General features: G+C 50.6%; 11 protein-coding genes across 11 annotated transcripts; 8 read left to right on the forward strand and 3 right to left on the reverse strand.

The window, feature by feature from the left end:
• Positions 1–737: 737 nt before the first annotated feature.
• On the reverse strand, positions 738–1,193 carry HETIRDRAFT_240615 (uncharacterized protein; the record flags this gene model as incomplete). The annotated part of the gene is made up of 2 exons (XM_009543953.1): positions 738–969; positions 1,024–1,193. Coding segments are annotated over 2 exons (402 nt in total), but the record flags the coding sequence as incomplete, so codon positions are not given.
• A 541-nt stretch (positions 1,194–1,734) lies between these two features.
• HETIRDRAFT_379314 (uncharacterized protein) lies at positions 1,735–3,922 on the forward strand. The gene is made up of 7 exons (XM_009543954.1): positions 1,735–1,886; positions 1,948–1,987; positions 2,043–2,281; positions 2,336–2,768; positions 2,824–3,040; positions 3,094–3,664; positions 3,727–3,922. The coding sequence occupies exons 1-6, from the start codon at positions 1,807–1,809 to the stop codon at positions 3,396–3,398; spliced, it is 1,314 nt and encodes a 437-aa protein (XP_009542249.1). The 5' UTR covers positions 1,735–1,806; the 3' UTR covers positions 3,399–3,664; positions 3,727–3,922.
• Positions 3,923–4,172: 250 nt separating this feature from the next.
• On the forward strand, positions 4,173–6,643 carry HETIRDRAFT_122670 (serine protease S53; the record flags this gene model as incomplete). The annotated part of the gene is made up of 12 exons (XM_009543955.1): positions 4,173–4,435; positions 4,492–4,507; positions 4,606–4,848; positions 4,885–5,025; positions 5,164–5,262; positions 5,313–5,512; positions 5,623–5,776; positions 5,985–6,082; positions 6,132–6,176; positions 6,239–6,402; positions 6,455–6,558; positions 6,593–6,643. 12 exons carry the CDS (start codon positions 4,173–4,175, stop codon positions 6,641–6,643), a joined length of 1,578 nt encoding a protein of 525 aa, XP_009542250.1.
• Positions 6,644–6,672: 29 nt separating this feature from the next.
• HETIRDRAFT_311073 (uncharacterized protein) lies at positions 6,673–6,852 on the forward strand (the record flags this gene model as incomplete). Its single annotated transcript, XM_009543956.1, has 1 exon — positions 6,673–6,852. The coding sequence occupies one exon, from the start codon at positions 6,673–6,675 to the stop codon at positions 6,850–6,852; it is 180 nt and encodes a 59-aa protein (XP_009542251.1).
• A 171-nt stretch (positions 6,853–7,023) lies between these two features.
• On the forward strand, positions 7,024–7,753 carry HETIRDRAFT_379316 (uncharacterized protein). The gene is made up of 4 exons (XM_009543957.1): positions 7,024–7,212; positions 7,302–7,429; positions 7,481–7,528; positions 7,584–7,753. The coding sequence occupies exons 1-4, from the start codon at positions 7,041–7,043 to the stop codon at positions 7,626–7,628; spliced, it is 393 nt and encodes a 130-aa protein (XP_009542252.1). The 5' UTR covers positions 7,024–7,040; the 3' UTR covers positions 7,629–7,753.
• Positions 7,754–8,520: 767 nt separating this feature from the next.
• On the forward strand, positions 8,521–11,582 carry HETIRDRAFT_168396 (uncharacterized protein; the record flags this gene model as incomplete). The annotated part of the gene is made up of 8 exons (XM_009543958.1): positions 8,521–8,568; positions 8,625–8,737; positions 8,809–8,959; positions 9,018–9,352; positions 9,407–9,480; positions 9,533–10,960; positions 11,082–11,333; positions 11,389–11,582. 8 exons carry the CDS (start codon positions 8,521–8,523, stop codon positions 11,580–11,582), a joined length of 2,595 nt encoding a protein of 864 aa, XP_009542253.1.
• Positions 11,583–11,694: 112 nt separating this feature from the next.
• HETIRDRAFT_168395 (uncharacterized protein) lies at positions 11,695–13,239 on the forward strand (the record flags this gene model as incomplete). The annotated part of the gene is made up of 1 exon (XM_009543959.1): positions 11,695–13,239. One exon carries the CDS (start codon positions 11,695–11,697, stop codon positions 13,237–13,239), a length of 1,545 nt encoding a protein of 514 aa, XP_009542254.1.
• A 234-nt stretch (positions 13,240–13,473) lies between these two features.
• On the forward strand, positions 13,474–14,019 carry HETIRDRAFT_100940 (uncharacterized protein; the record flags this gene model as incomplete). Its single annotated transcript, XM_009543960.1, has 1 exon — positions 13,474–14,019. One exon carries the CDS (start codon positions 13,474–13,476, stop codon positions 14,017–14,019), a length of 546 nt encoding a protein of 181 aa, XP_009542255.1.
• A 266-nt stretch (positions 14,020–14,285) lies between these two features.
• Positions 14,286–15,260, reverse strand: HETIRDRAFT_241884 (uncharacterized protein; the record flags this gene model as incomplete). The annotated part of the gene is made up of 6 exons (XM_009543961.1): positions 14,286–14,327; positions 14,394–14,450; positions 14,514–14,558; positions 14,612–14,711; positions 14,770–14,991; positions 15,067–15,260. Coding segments are annotated over 6 exons (660 nt in total), but the record flags the coding sequence as incomplete, so codon positions are not given.
• Positions 15,261–16,694: 1,434 nt separating this feature from the next.
• Positions 16,695–17,413, forward strand: HETIRDRAFT_309061 (uncharacterized protein; the record flags this gene model as incomplete). The annotated part of the gene is made up of 4 exons (XM_009543962.1): positions 16,695–16,863; positions 16,924–17,082; positions 17,135–17,230; positions 17,289–17,413. The coding sequence occupies 4 exons, from the start codon at positions 16,695–16,697 to the stop codon at positions 17,411–17,413; spliced, it is 549 nt and encodes a 182-aa protein (XP_009542257.1).
• A 118-nt stretch (positions 17,414–17,531) lies between these two features.
• Positions 17,532–18,823, reverse strand: HETIRDRAFT_432168 (uncharacterized protein). The gene is made up of 4 exons (XM_009543963.1): positions 18,751–18,823; positions 18,656–18,694; positions 18,416–18,604; positions 17,532–18,359 (listed from the first exon to the last, which is right to left on the reverse strand). The coding sequence occupies exons 1-4, from the start codon at positions 18,775–18,777 to the stop codon at positions 17,871–17,873; spliced, it is 744 nt and encodes a 247-aa protein (XP_009542258.1). The 5' UTR covers positions 18,778–18,823; the 3' UTR covers positions 17,532–17,870.
• Positions 18,824–19,662: the final 839 nt, after the last annotated feature.

Raw genomic sequence — 19,662 nt, forward strand, 5'->3', positions numbered from 1 at the left:
TAAAAGATCTGGGGAGTTCACTAACCCGATCAAAGTCGCTAGGATAGATAATTTTGTCGGCCCTGGAAGTTAATCGATTCTATCTGATAAGATAAGATAACGTCATAATACCCTCCAGAGGCGGAGCGGCAACACACCTAGCTTCTGATCTATGGCTCTTCCAAAGTTCTAGAGCCAGCTTGTGAAAGGTCGAGGTTACCTTGGAAAAACTTACAACGAGTAGAATTCACAGCCGATGGGGCCAAACCGTAAACAATATCGCAACAGAGAGATTTGGGCGATGCATCATCTGCAATATGCAATCTTGTGGGCCGCAGTGCACACAGAATCGTGAGCAGCCGCGTCGAAGGTATGCCGAATGGAGAATAAAACACAGCACATAGCGATCCTTTGAGAAAATTTGGGGTATGTATATTTATATTCAGGAAGTGGGGAAGCTCCTGCGAGATTGCACTAAAAGAAACATCAAAATAAACAAGAATCGAGACTCATGAGTCTACTCACCCGGCTAGACTGTGGAGAAGAACACCCGTTGTGACGGACTCTGAGCCGGGCCTCTAGAATGACGAATGTCTCCACCATTAATCCTCGTCCATCCTGGTATCACCGATTTTAGGTGGGGAACCATTTGCCGCTCCGCTGCCCTTCTTAGCCTGCACACCTTCTACTAGACCAAGCCTTCCCCGTCTCTTCCCTCGCGGAATGCGCTTGCGGCCGGCAACGGGCTTCTCATCAATCCCGTCACCGATCTTCATCATCACACTCACACTCGATTTGCCTCTTGTTCTATATGAGATATCCTCCTCCTCGTCATCCGGAATAAGTTCGTCTTGCACATCGACGGTCCCAGTTTGTACCTCGACATTGTACTCATCAGCCGCAAAGGGGAAAACCGAAGGGAGTGACACAACGAGAGTCATGAGATGCGGAATTGCGGCGCCCAGAGCACTCAGATGTAATGTCTTGTACCTGTCATCGTGTGTCTATATTGAGAAGAATATGATTATTGAGTCTTCGACGTACCCGTCCTTCAGAACGACATCCTTGCAACGTCGTAGATACGCGCCTAAAGGCGTCTTCCGCGTCACCGCGATGTAGTTTTTCCCTTCGTGATGTGCTGACCGTGGCCCTGTGGCAGAGACAGAGGTGGGGACAGTAGGAAAAGGTCGTGCAGGAACGAGTTTGTTGATTTTGTACGCGGGTTTCACAGATGACTCCGCTTCAGACGAAGGTGCATTTGCCTTTTCCTTCCCCTTCTTGCTCGGTAGACCTGCAGAAGATCCGACGGTTTCTTCAGTGATACGATCATTCATCACAATCTCAGGAGGCGGATCCGCAGCGGTAACAGGCAAGGGAGAGCACTGTTCAATGCGGGCGGCGCTTCCAGAGGGCGCAGGAATCTCGGTCGCAGGAGAACCGGGTGATTGCAAGTGTTCTGGCTGAGCAGACGCCTCTGTCGAATTCAACTTGGCACGTTTAGGATTTTCAGTATTATCTGGGAGATCGTTCTTGCGTTTGACGGCGCCGTTGGTCATGGTGACGAATAATAAACTTAAGGTCGAAACAGTGAAGAACAGGGCGAGGGAGACCAAGAGATGTGGCACGTCGCACGAGTCCTTCAAGGCCGGCCCTAAAATTGCACACCCCGCAAAATTTGGATGCCGTAATCTAGACAACTACCTTAACTGCCTCGTCTTGACTTTGATCAGATCCTTCATCGTCTCCGGGCCTATAGGCCTTTTTCTCAGTTTTCGGCTCGTCTCTTCGTGTTCATATCGCTCTTTGGAGGCTTAGAACGTCAGTACAATGAGTCAAGATCAAGCTGAGCAGAATATCCAGATGTGGAAGGTCAAGAAGCTCATCAAGAGCCTTGACGCGGCCAGAGGGTGCGCTCGATATGGATTTTCTTTTCTCATCTGGCTCCTGGCTAACAAACCCCATTATCAGCGCTGGCACTTCCATGATCAGTCTGATTATACCCCCGAAGGTACGCGCGATTGCGTTCAGATGTTTTCAGCGAAAATAACCTACGTCTATTCCAGGATCAAATCTCGCGTGCATCCGCTATGTTAACACAGGAATATGGAACAGCGTCTAACATCAAATCGCGAGTCAATCGACTGTCTGTCCTAGCCGCAATCACTAGTACACAGCAACGTTTGAAGCTGTACAACCGAGTTCCACCAAATGGTCTTGTCCTATTCGTCGGTACCATTTTAACGGATGAGGGAAAGGAGAAGAAGGTGTCTTTTGATTTCGAGCCTCATAAGCCCATCAACACGTCAGTTCAGATTATTTTTCTGCCCACAAATTTCTAATGCTTTCTACTTCGTAGATCTTTATACCTCTGCGACAATAAGTTCCACACGGAAGCTCTCTCTGAACTTCTAGAGTCAGATTCTCGATTTGGATTTATCGTCATGGACGGCAACGGTACACTTTTCGGCACTCTCGCAGGGAACACCCGCGAAGTCATTCATAAATTCACTGTCGATCTCCCCAAAAAGCACGGTCGTGGTGGACAATCTGCCCTGCGTTTCTCGCGTCTCCGTGATGAAAAACGTCACAACTACATTCGTAAGGTAGCTGAACTCGCCGTACAGCATTACATCACCAACGACAAGGTCAACGTCACGGGCCTCGTTTTGGCTGGTAGTGCCGATTTTAAAACGGAGCTGGGGCAGAGCGACATGTTCGATCTGCGTTTAGCTGCAAAGATCATCAAGGTCGTCGATGTGAGTTACGGCGGCGAAAATGGGTTCAATCAGGTGCGTCGTTTGTTCTGACTGTTTGCATCATATTGTACTGAAACATACATATCAGGCTATCGAGCTTGCCGCGGAGTCTTTGGCCAATGTCAAGTTTGTTCAGGAGAAAAAGCTTATCCAACGGTACTTTGACGAAATCAGTCAAGATTCAGGCAAATATTGCTTCGGTATCGATGATACATTGAAGGCTCTGGAACTGGGTGCCGTGGAAACCTTGATCGTCTGGGAGAACCTTGATATCACTCGTTATGTCCTTCGCAACGCTGCCAATGGTAAGGGTTGTTCAAAAGTTCTGTTGCGTTACATCTACTTATCATATCTTCAGAGGAGAATATTGTTCACGCAAAGAAGGAACAAGAAAAGGACCGTGAAAAGTTCTTGGATAAGTCTACTGGACTCGAGATGGAGCAGGCCATTGAACCTCAACCTCTTCTGGAATGGTTTGCCGAGAAATACAAGGAATTCGGCGCGAACCTTGAATTCGTCACAGATCGCTCTCAAGAGGGAGCACAGTTCGTTAAGGGCTTTGGTGGAATCGGAGGTTTGCTGCGATACAAAGTCGACTTCACCAATTTGACGTCGATCGATGAGGAGGAAGATGAGTTCTACTCTGATGATGAGGACATCTGACGGTATTGTGGGCTCCTTCGTGGAGCCTCGCCCGGGGGTGACGTCGGTTGGGGTACGCCGGGCGAGGTGGAAAGGGATGCGGTGGAAGGGAAAGGGGTGGAAAGGGAAGGGGTAGGTTCGCCAAGTATCAATGTTGGAGGAGGTATGAAGTGGATGTTAGGTATCAATCAACCACATGCGAAAGTAGGGGTCGGGCACGGAGTGGTTATTCGATCGAGGGCCGTCTCCATCTGGCCAATGTTATTCGAATTTTTTCGTCGTCGTAGGCAAGAGTGGTTATCATGTCCACTCATTTGATTGTGCTAACCAATATGTCCATTGCATCTAGCAGTGAGTACAACGTGAACGATGGTGTGGGAGGAGTTTGCAGAAGTTCCCTGGTCAGTGCCTTATGGCACAAATCTTATGCTAATGGAGCAGTTCTCAAGAAGTAGGGTCAAAGCATGTCTTCAGCCCTGAGCAGATGGCGGTAGTGCGTGTTTGTAATGTTGTATTATCGTCGTTGAATGCATTCTTTGCGCCCGAATTCCGCGCGTGCTATCACCTCAGCGTGGAAAGCGATTTTCCCTTTCGAGCCGAAAAGCTCTCGCTTGCGGTACGATCGAGTTCAATCTATGTGTATTGGTGATCATATGAGCATTCATTGTCATGCCTGCAGGTACTAACACGAGTCGCATATCAGCCGCCATTCTTATCCGAAGACCTCTTTCTGCTCCCGTCAATGTATAAGATGGGTACGACGCATACACCGACATCAAACTAAAGCTAGCGAATATGCTCCTTCAATACGCATTGCACTTGTTTGTCTTGGAATCGTTCATTGCGGTCGCTCTTGCCTCGCCTCTTCGCGATTTCGCTGTCAAGCACAGTTGGTCTACGATCCCCGCCGGGTGGGAATATCACGGCACACCTCCTCCCCATCGTGCATTCCCTCTCAGAATCGGACTTAAGCAGAATCGCGTGGACGAGTTGATCTCCGCTTTGTATGAGATCAGCGACCCGTTTCATGAGAAGTATGGGCGGCATCTGTCGAAAAAGTATAGCAGCCTCAATGATTTTGATCTGATGACACTTATACATATATATTTTCCAGTGAAGTAGAAGCGTTGGTATCTCTGCGGACGAAACCACATCCCTTGTTCATGACTGGCTGGCTTTGCACGACATCACTCCCACTAACATCTCATACTCACCCGCTCGAGATTAGCTTTTCTTGCCTCCTCTTCCTATCTCAACTATCGAGCGGATGCTGTCGGCTTCCTTCTTGTCCTATCGCCATGCATCCTCTGGAATGCTCGCCACGCGGACACTTTCGTACAGCCCCCCTCGACACTTGCACGCGCATATCGATGTCGTCCATCCTACCACGGTATTTAATAGACTCCAGGAAATGAGGGCCACATTCAAGTTGGAGGATCATGATGTTACTGTTGGTGATATAACAAGCGCTGCAGAAGGTAGTATGATCAAGGGTCCCGCTGACCAGGATATCCCGGCGAGTTGTAATACAACGATTACGCCTGCTTGCTTGCAGGCCCTGTACAGGACTGAGGGATACATACCTGCGGCCGCCAATAAGGGCAATAGCATTGAAATTGCGGGGTATCTGGAACAGGTGGGTTCTCTTGTACGGCGTGTGAAGCATAATGGCATTATGGGTTGTCCTGATCATCTTCGACACGTTGTAGTCTGTCAACTTTGCCGACTTGCAGGTCTGTGCGTTCTCTCAGAAAGGACCACAGGAATTATAGCGTATTTGGACCAGACGTTTTTTCGCAGATTTCAGCTCGACGCTGTTGGCGCGAACGTCACAGTCCGGCTCGTGGATGGTGGTCTCAATGATCAAAGTATTCCAGGCACCGGGGTATGTCACCATCTTTGTTGCGATGCCTTCGTACTCAGATTTGTGTCCAGGCAGGTTTAGACGTCCAATATACCGAAGGCCTAACTTTTTCTACACCGAATGTGTACTACTCAACGCCTGGCACTACACCGACTATCAACGACTCGGCGACCCCTCCGCAAAGAGACGAGCCATATCTCAACTGGTTGAATTTCGTCTTGTCTCAGACAGATATTCCATTTACATATACGACCAGCTATGGCGGCGACGAGTGAGCGAAATATTGCCCATCGAGTTGCACGTGGAGTATTGAACCTGTTTTCAAGACAGACGTTCCCCGGAGATTTTGCCATGTAAGTGCTCAGCACTTTGCACTGGAAGCGTGGTGAATTCAGGCATTGCTAGCCGTGTCTGCAGCACATTCGCACAGCTGGGTGCGCGAGGCAGTTCGGTCACGTTCAGCAGCGGGGATGGTGGGGTAGGCGCAGGAACTTGTCAAATGAACAACGGGACCAATAGGACCATATTCCAACCGGTACCTCTTAGAATATCTGTAATTTTCAATCTGCTAGGTGTTTTTAACGTACTGGTTCTAGGTATTCCCTGCCACATGCCCCTTTGTGACATGAGTTAGTAGCCTCTCCGCTCAATCGACACACAACCTTAGGAAAATCCACACATCTTTGATTGGGTCTGCGCGACATTTTATATTGCACCAGAAGTCAGGATAGGATTCTTGCAAGGCGGGTTTCTCCGTCTATTTCTCGAGACCTGAATATCATGCAAAAGTTGTGCCGCCTTTCCTCGAGAGTCTCGGGGCTACTTATGCTAGCTTATTCAAGTGGGTGGGTTTGTAAAACGCAGACCATCAGCTAATAGATCCTATTTAGCCCAACTGGACGAGCAGTGCCAGACATCAGTACTCAAGGGGAGGGGTGGGTTCTGGAATATTTAGTTCCATACAAGACATGACAAATCTTCAACGTCGTGACCACAGATTCCAAGTGATTGTCAATGGCACTGTACACTCGGTAGGAGGCACGTCCGCGAGTTCGCCGACATTTGCAGGGATCGTTACCCTGCTGGATGATCTCCGGCTCGCGAACGGCAAACCCCCGCTTGGATTCCTGAACCCGATGCTCTATTCCACCGGCCTGCCTGGTAGGCTTCCCTTTAGAGAATCAGAACCGTGCTGATCTAAGGATGGGCACAGGTTTCACAGATATATTGTCTGGAAACAACCCAGGATGTGGGACGCCTGGGTTCTATGCTACAATTGGTTGGGACGCGGTTACGGGGCTGGGCACGCCTGACTTTGTCAAGCTGAAGGGCTTGCTGGGATCAATTTTAGTCTTTGTATTCACAACATCTTTACGTAAATGTAACCGAGGTGTGTCGCTGAAACTCTGTCGCACCCGCCTCGCCAACAAAATGCAAAATAGATTGTTGGCAGTCGGAGCTCATACAACATACACTGTCCCCTTCGGGGTGACATACGAAAAAATTGGAACGATACAGAGAAGATTAGCATGGCCCCTGCACAAGGATGACACGCTTTCCCAGAGTGGTAGACCTACGGGTCTCAATATTTATTTTGTTCTGGATGTTTAGTTGTTTCGAGCGCTGCAACTGGAAGCCTGGAGATCCATCCGAGATCGAGTTCTATCGGGGAATCCGCGAGCCTGTACTGCTCAAGCACGTGGCTGGCGCTGAGCTTGACAATCTTCTCTTCCGCTCGTGCACACTTCCTGCACTCTTTGTACTTCTAGTTTACTATCTTTTGATAAACGCATCGTACAATGGCTGATGCTGAACTTGCCGCTCTCCGCGCCGCGCGTCTGCATCAGCTTGAGGCCAACGCACCCGCGGGTGCGTCTGAGGGTGCCGAGGAGGAAGGGAAGAGGCAGTCCGAGGAGCAGATGAGACGGGATCTTCTGTCTACTGTATTGGAGCCTGCTGCGCGAGAACGGCGTAAGCATCGCTATTGCACTTTCCGTCGTTTCTCGGTTGATTGATGGCTGTGCATGGCGTTGGGTGAACTCTTGCGGGTGAACACACAGTGTCTCGTATTGCGCTGGTTTCCCCGGAACGATCGCGACAGATCGAAGGAATCCTCTTGCGCATGGCGCAGTCGGGGCAGTTGCGTGGAAGAGTGAATGAGAATCAGCTCATCGACTTGTTGGAGCAGGTAGGTGTCCTTCAAGGTGCAGCACGCTGATCCCAACTGATGTTTCTGTAGGCTGAAGAGGCACAGTCGAAGGGGTCTGTGAAGAAAGGCGCTATCAAGGTCAGGCCTCACCCATATCTATCTTTCAGTTGTATTGAATTAATTTTGTTCACAGTTTCAACGGAGAGAGTTGGACGATGACGATGATTTTGATACATGAGAGTGGTCTTGTCTGAAGTCTACAAGCTATGTGCACGTTCCAGGTGCAACCGAGAAGAGATTAAAAGTTAGTTGCTCACCATTTATCTAGCGAAGGCGATAGCAATAGAACAACAATTGCCTTCCAAGCTTCTTCAGTCTGCGCTCCATTGCGATGGGAGATTCAGAGATCGAACATCAACTTCCATCACGATTTATCTTCACCAGTAATTGTTCGCCTATTTTGTGCAGCGGTGGCACTTCTTGTGCGCTTTTTTGGGTCCAATTCCTTCCATCCTTTTGTCTACCTCTCATCGACCGAGGCGTACTCATTGGGCCTAATTGTTCTACCGGACTCGCTTGCCCGGTTGTTGTCGTGCGTCAGGACAGCTTCAGACTCGACATAATATCACGCAGTTCAAAAATGTTCGTCAATCACTGCAGATATTCCTTGGTCTTTTTCGACCATGATAAATGTTTTGAACAATGCATGAGCGGGGGCGGGGTGTCTGGAGCGCTGAGGATGGGGTGGCGGGGGTCCTGGCTCACTCATCGATTCGTGGGAAAAGAAGGGCAACGAGCAGCCTCATTGTCGCGTCGCTCGCCCTCTTCGCTTTCTCCTACACACGCTCCTCCATATCACAACAAATTGCTATATAACCCCATCGCCAACGCATTTGTTGCATCTTTTCGACATGTCTTCTGTGAAACTTCATCCTTCTTTACCAACGGCGCCGGTAGCTCATACAAATCTTTCTCTGCAAAACAAATCTCACGTCTTGACGGGCGTTCAAGACGCGTATTGGAGCGATGAAGAGGTGTGTTTGTCCTCATAAGATCATAGTTGAAGACCGCTGCTCATCCGCGGGTGCTGGATGTAGGAGGTAGAGGAATGCCCACTTTGCCTCGAAGAGATGGATGTGTCAGACCTCAATTTCAAGCCGTGCCCCTGTGGTTATCAGGTAGGCTTTACCTTTTCTTGTCATATCACTCACTTTATGCTCATCCGTCTCCTCAGATCTGTCGTTTCTGCTGGCATCACATTAAGGAGAATTTGAACAAGAAATGCCCGGCGTGCAGGAGGGAGTATTCCGACGAGACTGTCCAGTTCAAACCTGTCAACAAGGAAGAGTGCGTGGCTTAATTTTGTGGTGGTATCGTCTTGCAGATGCATGATCGGTTAACTTTGTCACCTTTCACAGCCATCGGCGCCTCACTCAGCAGAAAAAGCAGAGGGAGCGCGAACGCAAGGATCTTGATGCGCTGGGTCGTCGTCATTTGGCAAATGTTCGCGTCGTCCAACGCAACGTGGTCTATGTCGTTGGAATCGGTCCTCGCTTTGCAAAGGAAGAGGTTTGTGATCAAGTCATATGATCCGACCTGACGATGCTGACCGGCGATGGTGCGTTAGCTAATATCCACCCTTCGTTCCAACGAATACTTCGGTCAGTATGGCAGAATATCCAAAATACTGCTGGTGAAGCGCACTCCTCCCGGCGGACAGACGCCTGTCGTTGGGTTATATATAACATACCACCGCCGGGAAGACGCGGCGCGTTGCATTGCTGCTGTGGACGGAACATCGTCTCCTGGAGGAGGTACCGAGGCTATGCGCGCGAGTTTCGGAACGACGAAGTATTGCATGGCTTTCTTGCGTGGTGTCAATTGTTCGGATCATAGCTGTATGAACTTGCACGAGTGGGGTGATGAGAAGGACATCTTCACGAAGGAAGATCTTACCACATTGTGCGTATCATTCCTATTGTGCAACCCTCCGGTATGATGCTGAGCATGCTTTAGGCAACATGGAATCAAGGATTCTGAGACCACGAGGAAAATAGTCGTGCTGGGCAAGAAGCCAGACGATCCATCCGGTATGTCCCTTCATCTCTTTGTCGTTGTACTCTTCTTATCTGCACCTTCCAGCTCGTTTACCGCGATCAGCATCATGGGCAAAGGATTCTAGGAGCCATACCTCAACGGCTCTGCACAATAATACCAATACAACAACTGCAGCCCGCAATGCTCGCCGTGGTGCAACGACACGACCACGAGCTCCAACTCCAGACTTGCATCCACCACCGAAGATCAAGGAGGCGAGGAATGGTGTCACAATAGCGACAGCCCCAAAAGCTTCGTCGGTGGCTTCGTCTTCTCGTCCTCCGACACCTGCCGGCGTGTTGCGACCTATGACGCCTGCAAATGCCGCTCACAAGATTACCAAACCCAAACCTGCTGCACCCCCATTACCACTCCCTCCGCCACGCTCTCCCACATATTCGATTGCTGTAGACTCCGATGCCGGATCAGGTTCGCAAGACGTGCCTACTTCGTCTGCGTCGCCTGAGCCTCCCGCATCAACTCCTGCACCTTCCACACCAGCTGTCCCTCCTGGTATTCCTACCGTCCCGCCTGGCCTCTCTGTGCCTCCTGGCCTTCCCCTACCGAATCGCTCTCAGCAATTTGCTCAGTCGTATCAAATGTCAACACAGGTTCAAGCCCTCCTCAACGACGTCAAGGCTCGTCGAGAGTCTGGTCCAGTGTCGATGGGTCTCAGCCCATTCCCCGATTTCGACCGTACGCTGCAAAACCTCAGTGGTGCGAACGGAGGGCTTGGAGGCTTCAGCTTCAACTTGGATCCGAAATTGGTGGGTGTCGAAGATTTGTCCAATATTCCCGACCTTGGCGTGGCGGAAGCAAATACGGCTTTCCATGGCAACTTTGTGGATGCTTTTCCTGCCCTTCGTGGCAACTCTTATGCCTCACCGCCTAGTTTAGCATACCCTCACAGCTCTTCTCGGTCGATTTACGATCCTATGGCTATTCGAAGTTCTCCAAGCGACCAGCAACCTTCTGCCTCGTCTTCTTATACCGGCTCGTTCAATCCATTTGCGGATTCCACAGATGGCGACTCTTCGGCAGTCACGGCACGCCGGCTCGCACTGGATGAGGACCCATCACGTAAGATGTCCAGGTTCGGATTCGCTCGAGGTGCCAAGCAGAATGGGAATCTGAGTTCGACGTCGAGTCCCTTAATCGCGTCGAGTCCTCTAAGTCCCAGTGATAGCGTAAACCATGCATCCATGTTCGGTGGCAAAGATATGGCGTCTCCGGCGAGTCAATGGTCACCATATCCTGGACATAACTTTCACCAGTCCAATACTTCTGCTACAAATTCGCCTATGGTTGCTCAGGCTCAGGCTCATGTTCATACACCGTCTAATGGGATCGGACGGTTCCAATCTTTTGATCGTGACACGCCTGTTAGCGAGGCAGCGCTTCGGGAGCTGATTCAATCAAGTCGCGACCGCGAACGTGGAATGAATACGCGTATGAACGCCGCTGTGCTAACCGGTACGCAACTCTCGATTGTATGATGTCCTGCGGAATTGTTGTGTTGACCATGCGACGTTTCTTTTCTATGTGCTCTCCCTTCGTGCCATAATAACCTATCTTCAACCTTTCTGGATTACAGAACAAGACCATGTGCAGCAGTACAACAGATACACTTCTGGGCAGCCCTTTGCTGATCCAGCAATCATGTCCGCAAGTTTTCCGCAACCTGTGCCTTCGGATACTCGCTTCGCGCAAGCAGTCTCTGCGATGTCGTACTCGCAGCCCCATATGTCTTTCGGCCCGCCTCCTGGTATCTCTTTCCCCCCGCCCGGTTTATCTCCAAGCCCTAGCCTGGCGAATATGGGCAACGGCATGGACATGGCTTCCAACGGTGAGTACAACTCCTTCGTTTTCAAGGGGAGGGAGTCCCATATCAGAGTGCCGAGTACCGAGCGCCGTGCCTTCTCAGTGCGGAAATTCTACACCCGGTTTTGATTGTCCAATTGGTTACCCCGCGTCCATCTCAGTCTTTGGATCCCCCGCGTTGATCCGGCACTCGAACTCGGTCACTTCACATGCGATGCCTCTTTCCTCCTTTATTTATTGGCCTTGTCTGGTCCCCACGACACTTGGATGCTGACATGCCATCTCTTTTACTTTTGTTTTTCTCTCTATGAAATGATATATTTCTTGTCATTTGACGTGTTCGCGCAGTGCCGAGTTCCAGTTCGCCTGCACCGTCTCCGTCCCCCATGCTCTCGTCATCCGATTTCCCCGCGCTGACGGCGCAGCCTCCACAGCCGTCTATCACCGCTACCTCCGAGCAGCTCCTAGAACAGCCCTATGAGGATACGGACAATAAGGCGGCGGAGAGGGCAGCGAAGCAGGCCGAGCGTGCTGCGGAGAAAGCCAGGCTTGCTGCGGAACGGAAGGTTTCAAAGGAAAAGGAGAAGGCGGGTAAAAGGGTGGAGAGGGAGCGGTTGGCGCAGGAGAGACTAGAGAATGAGAGGGAGAAGGCGCGGGAGGAGGCCAAGGCGGAGAAGTTGCGGTTAGAGCGCACCAAGGCTACTATGGAGAAGTTGAGGCTGGAGAAGGAGAGGACGAGGCTGGAGAAGGAAAAAGAGAAGGAGAAGGAGAAGGCGGCGCAGTTGGTAAGGGTCAAGGCCAACGAGGGGAAGAGGGCAGCGGCAACACTCAAACAAGTAGGCCTCCAAAACGCTGCACAGGTAGGACAGGCAGCTCCTTTTGTGTCTCCTCGTAAGGGCTCCCGACAACCCTCGATCACCAGTAAAACACTTTCAGGACCCGCCCTTCCTGCACCAGAGCTTGTCAGTCAAGGCCCCCTCCTCTCCAAGATGCCCAAAAAGAATCGACCCGTCACAAAACCTATACGCATCCCAAAAGAGGAGGAATCGCTTACCGAACCCCCTTCGGCTCTTGCCTCCGCGGCGACCTCGGAGGCACCTCAGCTACCGATTGGGAGGGGAGGCAGCATGATGGACACGAACTCGGCTTCTTCAAGAGGTCAGTCGATGGAGAGGACGCCACCTAACGAGCGCACATCGGTCAAAGAGCTACTCGAGGAGATCGAATTGCAAAATCCGTCCCTGAACCTAGCAGAGCACCCCTTTTTCGACCTACAGAAGATCAACCCTGCTGCGAAGATGCCTCTGGAGTATGGGCCATTGGTACATGCGCTATCCGCTCTTTCGGTTGGCGGAGGCTCGTTCGCAAACAACATGCCGTCTGGATCGATTGATAACGCAGTATCGTCGTTCCAGCAATTGCTAGAGACGCTAACGCAGACCATCTCCGATCTTCTTCGGTTACTTCCTCGCACAACATGGGATGACAGCTCCTCTTTCGATGGCGTCCTTCGCGACATGCTCAAGGGAGACGACTTCTTGGATGAAGGAGGTGAGGAGGGCAACGGCAAAGACGAAGTGGCTGCTCTCACCCTTGCGCTTGAACGCCGTGCGCGCTGGATGGAGGTGCAACTATCTAAGCTCGAGGAGCTACACCGCGATATCAACACCGCGGCGGTGCGAGCTGTGCTGTCGTTCAATGACAACGGTTGGGATCCACATGGTTTCGCTCCTCGCATGGGCAATACATTGCAGAAGTTCGATTTGTTGGGCATGGTAAGCGAAGGCGCAGTCTACAGGCCGATGATGGTAGATGAGCTGGAGAAGAAGCTGGTAGTGGCGAAAGAGGCGGCTGTGTTCGCAGAGACCGAGGTGAGGGAGGCGATGGAGAAGATGCAGGAACTCAAGCCAGTGGACTTAGATTATTACTGAACTGGTGTACGCGTAAGGAAACATGCTTTCGAAAAGAGATGTAGCATGGTCATGTAGCTGCTTTCAATGTGTGAATGTGTCTACTATCCCTCCAGTTTCCGAAGACAAGAATACAAAAGGCAAGTCTGCAGAATGTGCATGTGATCGCGACGCGTGCTGAAAGCACGACCCCGAGTCTGGCACGCTATTTGGCAGCTCTCTGACGGTTGACCAACACACTAGATCACCCCTCTCATGTTGAATAGCCACGACCGCATTTCCAGATCTTTATGCTTGCCCCATCCCGCCACTTATCTGCTCCTTGCTGCACTTTGCGTACTGTTCTTAACCTGCCTAGGCCAATCGCCCTCCCGCTCGTCGTCCCGCTCACCACGCGAACAACCCGACGGCCGCTGGAGAAAGGTGCATGCGATGCTCGGAGTCCGAGAATTGACACCTGTGAATGTACAAGGGCCCTCGTCCATGCAGCATCACCGGCGGGTCTTTATGCGGTTCGATTTAAGCAGGCGAACCTGGGCGTTGACAGGCAAAGGGACTCAAAGGAAGGGAGAGGAAGTAGCCTTATGGTTGGCAAAGGACGCGGTACACGAGTCCATGGCGTCATTGGAGGATATCAGAAGGGAATACGCGGAGGTCGCGTTGATTGAGAGGGAACGTGTACGTGAGCGGGAACGGGAACGGGAACGGCAGCGGGAAGCAAAGGAGCGCCAGAAGAGTCGAGCGGCCGGTAATCTTCATCTACCGTTCCAAACGAAGGCGAACAGGCGACAGAGCCAGTAACAAGAGGACGCGCCTGAGAAGAAACAGTAGAGTCCCTGTGCTCCCATCCTTCATGGTCGCTGGATGTGGTGCTCACCTATCACTTTAGGACATGCCTAACTAGTGAATAATTTATTGTATTGCAATGGACTATAGTGTCGAACAACGATGATAGATACATGGAACTGGCCTGCGCAATGTCCAGAAAAACTGGTCGGAACACAAATACGGGTGCGGGAGATACAAGATGTTCAGTCCTCAGCGGGCTACGTTCCCTGCGACTTGTCTTTCTTCCATGCAACGAAATCATCAAGCAAAGTCGGCCACGCCTGTATTCACACACGGATGTGACCAATCAATCAATCAATCTCGAAGTCGAAGAATAAGATACTCACGCCATCCGCTTCATAATTGTCGAGGTTTGGGCTGACAGTCCTGGAGAACTCTAGCATCTGATTCACACACGGCAAGAGATCATCACTATGTGTCAAACAAAATCATTCCAAGGGACTCACCATGTTCCATAAGTCCTTGTTGACGCCTTTGTAGGTCCGATTCTCCTGCACAGCATCAAAACACGAGAACTAAGAATGTGACGATGAGGTCAACGTACATTAATGAAAACTATGGCCTCAGCGATCAAAGGGTACCGCGGGACCAATAATACGCTCCATAACGCCGTTGCCGTCTCCATGTCGATATTACGAGAGCCTCTATTGTCACGATATGACTGAGTACAATAGAGATCAACTGTGAGCAGAAGGGGCGTACTCAGGCTTGGCGAGCTTGAAACAGAAACCATACAGTTCCGAGAAAGATTTGTGTATGTCACCTGCGTAGGCCCAGTACCGAACACGGTTGTAAGGGTCCTTCGCCGGCATGCCCGCACCTTTCTTTTTCGTTGACGCAGCAGGAGTGAGGGGTGGCATTCCCAGTATAAGCAGATCATTGAGGTCGTTCAAAGCAATCGTAAGGGCAGAAAGGGATGTGATTCTGGCACACGCGCAATGCATGTCAGCATGAGTGGAAGAGTAGTGTGGAAAAGACGCCGAAGATGAGAGAACACACTGCAGATTTGCCATCCCTATTTGCCACTCATCGTGAGATATCTTCGCCATCTCTTTCGAGTTTAACTGCCAAGCCAGTATCATTGGCATAGCCCCCTCTAACTGAAGATTACCGTCATTGCAGAGTCGTTCGAATCCTTCTGGGCCGATGACCAACGAATTGTCCGAGTCAGCATAGGTCTCGAATGATAACTTCTTGGGTATTCGAGGTTTCTGGACCAGAACACTTGAGGATGTTTCCTTCACAGAGGTTATACGCACATACCGAAGAGCTTGACACGTCCTTGACAGAGCTATCAACATGAAGATCAGCTTCTGGTTCCGCTCCACGGCACAACAGACCGCAAAACCGCATTTCCGAAGCTGTGATGTGAGTCACTAGCTAGTGGTACAAGAAAAGGCAATTGTGCTGGGAGATGTGAAGTGAAAGCACCAGGTGGGAAGGAACAAATAGACAAGAGCACACGTCAGAATTTGGGGCATACCTTTTTGGGGGCTCTGACTGTTGTTCCTGGAAGCGGAGGTGAGCCACCGATACGGACCCAGAAAATGAAAGCGCTCATTACGTCAGCAGCTTGCGGGCTACTGAAATCCAGCAAGGTGTACGAGTACAGAAATGTATACGATGAGGAAGAATAAAATTGGATTGAGTCAGAAGCAGCCAAGAAAGAGGAGAATGTGGGGAAAAGACGAACGTTGTCATTTGCTGCGAAACCTTTGACTTGTGGTTTGAAGCCCTACAGTGAGTTCAAATTCTGCGTAATAATGGCCTTCGTGAGCTGCAATAAAGTTTACGAACGTCAAAGAGATAGACTTACAGCAAGCGAACCAATGACCCGCGCGCACAAGGCTCTGGAACTGATGACTTACTTTGGCGCCTTCCCCTTTGTACTTTCGGATCTTGCAGCAGGTTTTGTTACCTTGGCCTTCTTCGCTGGAGGGGCGTCCTGTAATGTGTGATCGCTGGCCGTCAGGTAACTTGACGTATGGAGGCAAAGAGCTTCTGACTTCTATGGCATTGCCAATACTCGTTTCCTTTTCCAATGTGCTGTTTATATAGGAGCATTTCTTGAGTGAAGCTACACCACGAGGATGCAGCGTATCAAGATCGACGAGAACAAGGGGCAAGCATACCTCTTGGAAGTGGTGGTAATGGGCGCATTTTCAGGGGCTGTGAACGCGCATAATTTGGAGTGTAGCTGTGGCTACATGGAGTGTGAGGCGTCGAACATACATCCTAGATCAGTCTGTCTTGCCAGACGCGCTGAGCTACGCGTATTCCTCGTGGGCGCTGCCTCGGCAGCATTATTTTGTGCATGTTTCCTCTAGCGTGACAATTGCAACCAAGTCAGGTAAATATTCCATGTTATATATTAGAACCCACCTTGGGAGGCATATCTGAAGCGTGCTAGAGCGTGAAAACAACGCAAACGCAAAGACGAACGTTGTAAGGTGATGCGAAAGTGAGGCGCGCCGCGCGAGCACACAATAAAGCAGCTGTGTCACGTGGCACGAGAGTTAGCCATGTCGGATTTGTCATTTATTTTGACTGGATGAAGTCATCACATCGCTTCGGTCTCAGGGTCTCTCCCCGAGCAAAAACCACGTCCATTGTTAATTTCTGCAATAATGTCGTCTGAAGCCTTCAATCCCAACCCTACTATCATCAAGCCACCCAGGCAGCTCACCCGGAGATCGTTCACTGGTAAGGGATCATTATGGGTTGCGGAGGAGGTCGACGACCCTACACTTGATCCTTCTGGGGATATCGAGCTGATTGACGGCGACGAAGTATACGGTGAGTAGGCTTATACTCCCTCAACAAAGTTGTGATAAAATTGTCATTTGGGCCATATAGATCTTATCCGTTCGATTAGCGACCCAGAACATCGCTCGATGTCTCTGGAAGAGCTTGCTGTGGTCTCTGCCCCTCAGATCGCTGTCTCAAATGATCGGAATCATGTTATGGTCGAATTTACCCCGACTGTTCCCCACTGTGGGATGTCGACACTAATTGGTACGCATGCTTGTTTCGTAACAACTAAGCCTTACTCATCCGCGAAACATAGGGCTGTCAATACGCGTCCGGCTCTTGCGTAGTCTGCCGAATCGCTTCAAGGTGGACATCAAGGTGAAACCAGGGTCGCACCAAAGTGAACATGCAGGTATGCTTTCATGCTGCATCGGCACCATCTTCATATGTGCCTGACATCGCGGGCGTAGTGAATAAGCAACTAAACGACAAGGAGAGGGTCGCAGCTGCCCTTGAAAATCCTGCCCTTATTGAGGTTCTTGAAACATGTTTGGAGGCAGCGGGTAGGCGCGGTCAGTCTCTAGAGTCTGACTGATAGTTTTGCGAAGGTGTAGGTGTCATATGTATCTATAACCCCATCTTGGTTGTATTGCCCCCTCTGATTGGCGTTGACCAATCTCTCTAAATCCTATATCATACAGTCTAAACGCCGTCGATGAGATAAGGTCGCTGTTTGCGCTACTACGCAATACGGTGGAAAGAATCCGACGTGTCTAACCTGAGATCGCCGGTATGTAGGTATGTATGAAGAGAAATGACGAAGATGCTAAACTGCTACATGGAGAACATATCAGGTGTAGATATAAGACGTGAAAATATAGTACATGCGTAGGTATGGTATAGGGGCTACATATGCGGAGAGCCTGCAATGGCGAAGAGAAACTAAGCATTATGGGATGCGTGTCGAAGATATGCTAATTCGTTCGTGTGTATAAAACGTGCCTGCTGGAGGGGAAAACAACGAAGATCTAGAAAGCTGCGAGGATGGAGGCTCAATCTTCCAAGAGGAAATCCCAATCGATAGCACGCTGCTGCTGGTGCTGCTGGTGCTGTCGATTACGTTCGCGATACTTGACTTCACCTTTTAAGTTCTTTGAGCTCGCTTTCCTCACAATCTTCCTCCAAGCCTCCTTTGCAATGCTCTCGGGGGCTCCCTCTAAGACATCCCACATCCTCAAAGTCACATGGCCCCCGCCGCAAATCTCGACTTCGTCCATACCAGGCACACAGTCGTCATCCTCATCCTCAGCCTCGCGTGAGTACAGCTGAGGCAGACGGTCGGAAGAGCCAAACACGACACGTGGGAGGATGCGATTTGTAAATCCATCGGAAAAAGATACCTTGGGCTTATGTGCGGTCAGGCTCGAACAGGTAGGAAGGTGTATACAGCCAGCAAAGTCGGAAGGGAGGTAGAGTGTTATTGGGGCGTCGCTCGAAGAGTGTACGGACAGGAAGAATGGTGAACGGGGATATTTGCGGCACTAAAGCATAGAGCGTCGGCGCCATTTTCGTCGGAGATTGGGAGGACAATACTCACAAGTTTAGTCTTGATTTCCCCATGCTCGCTGCTGATGTACATGCTCATGCGATGCTCTGCTGGCTGATTGTGTGCACGATAATGCGGGAGTATGAGCATGAGGTCGACAGGAAGAGCCTCGTTAATAAGGCAAAAGTCCCATTGCCTGTGAGGTTGGTAGTGTAGTTTGTACGAGCCGACGGCTGAGCACTAGCATAATGGTAAGCAATGCCAGCGTTGTCAGGTTTGACGTGTACCTACTTGTTTTGGTGTCTCTTCGAAAGAGAGGGAAGAGGGTGTCTAAAAAGAACGCATGTCAGCGGCCAAACTCATAGCGACGAGACATTCAATTTTACTGGACTGAGCGGATCCAAGTGAGGCATCTCAATAGGTGACGTTGAAGGACGAAACAAGACACGGCTGAAAATGCAAAGGGGGGGCAACAGAACAAGGCAGCCCGGCGCCCTGCACAGTGGTATATAAGTCTTCAGGTCGGTACTAGAAGAGATGCGGCCTGCGCAGGCGTCTCCCCTTGTCTCCCTTTGTGCTCTCCCGTTTTGGTCACTGTTGTATTTGAGGACAAAAGAAACCCTGCGATCAGGCATTAAGCATCTACTTAAAACTCCGCGGCAGTGCTCGGCGCTTACTATAGTTGCTTGACAGAACCGCCCTCCACCCTCCTCCACCTCGATAGAGTACAACACCGTCGTAACACAACTCCGAGACGGGTAGCTCTTGTCGCTGTCGCCAATCGTACCGCTTTCACTGGATCTATCTTTCCTCTTCAGTGCCGCTGTTCTCGAAGCAGTCACCATCAAGTTCCTCCAGTACTAGGCGACGGATAGATGCGGTCAGCGATGTGACAAGCACAAGGAGATCATATGCCTAACCGTGAAGCAGCGTGGAGCTTAGCTAGCCCTGTTCATATTCAATGCCCATGATGATGCAGCGCTCCTAACTCAGCTTTAAACACGCAGATCGGGTATCGCTGGAGCGCATTCGCCGCGAGCGCTACTGTGCGCTGGGTAGGCAGCTTATCACAGTCACCACTAGTCCCGGCATAAACATTACATTGAACCTCGACAGTGATCACGGCCAATACAACATGCTCAGTGTAGCATGGCATTCCCTCATCGTGGATCCGATGTCTTTGATGATTTTCGGATCCGATTTAGATATATCGTTACTGCGAGTGGTGTCCCCATCTATGGTTGCTGATTGATATAGCGGATAGTGAGCGGTGCTGGCTCGGGCTTCCATACCCAAGG

This window comes from Heterobasidion irregulare (genome assembly GCF_000320585.1).
Source record: "Heterobasidion irregulare TC 32-1 unplaced genomic scaffold scaffold_02, whole genome shotgun sequence".
NCBI classification, from domain to species: domain Eukaryota; kingdom Fungi; phylum Basidiomycota; class Agaricomycetes; order Russulales; family Bondarzewiaceae; genus Heterobasidion; species Heterobasidion irregulare.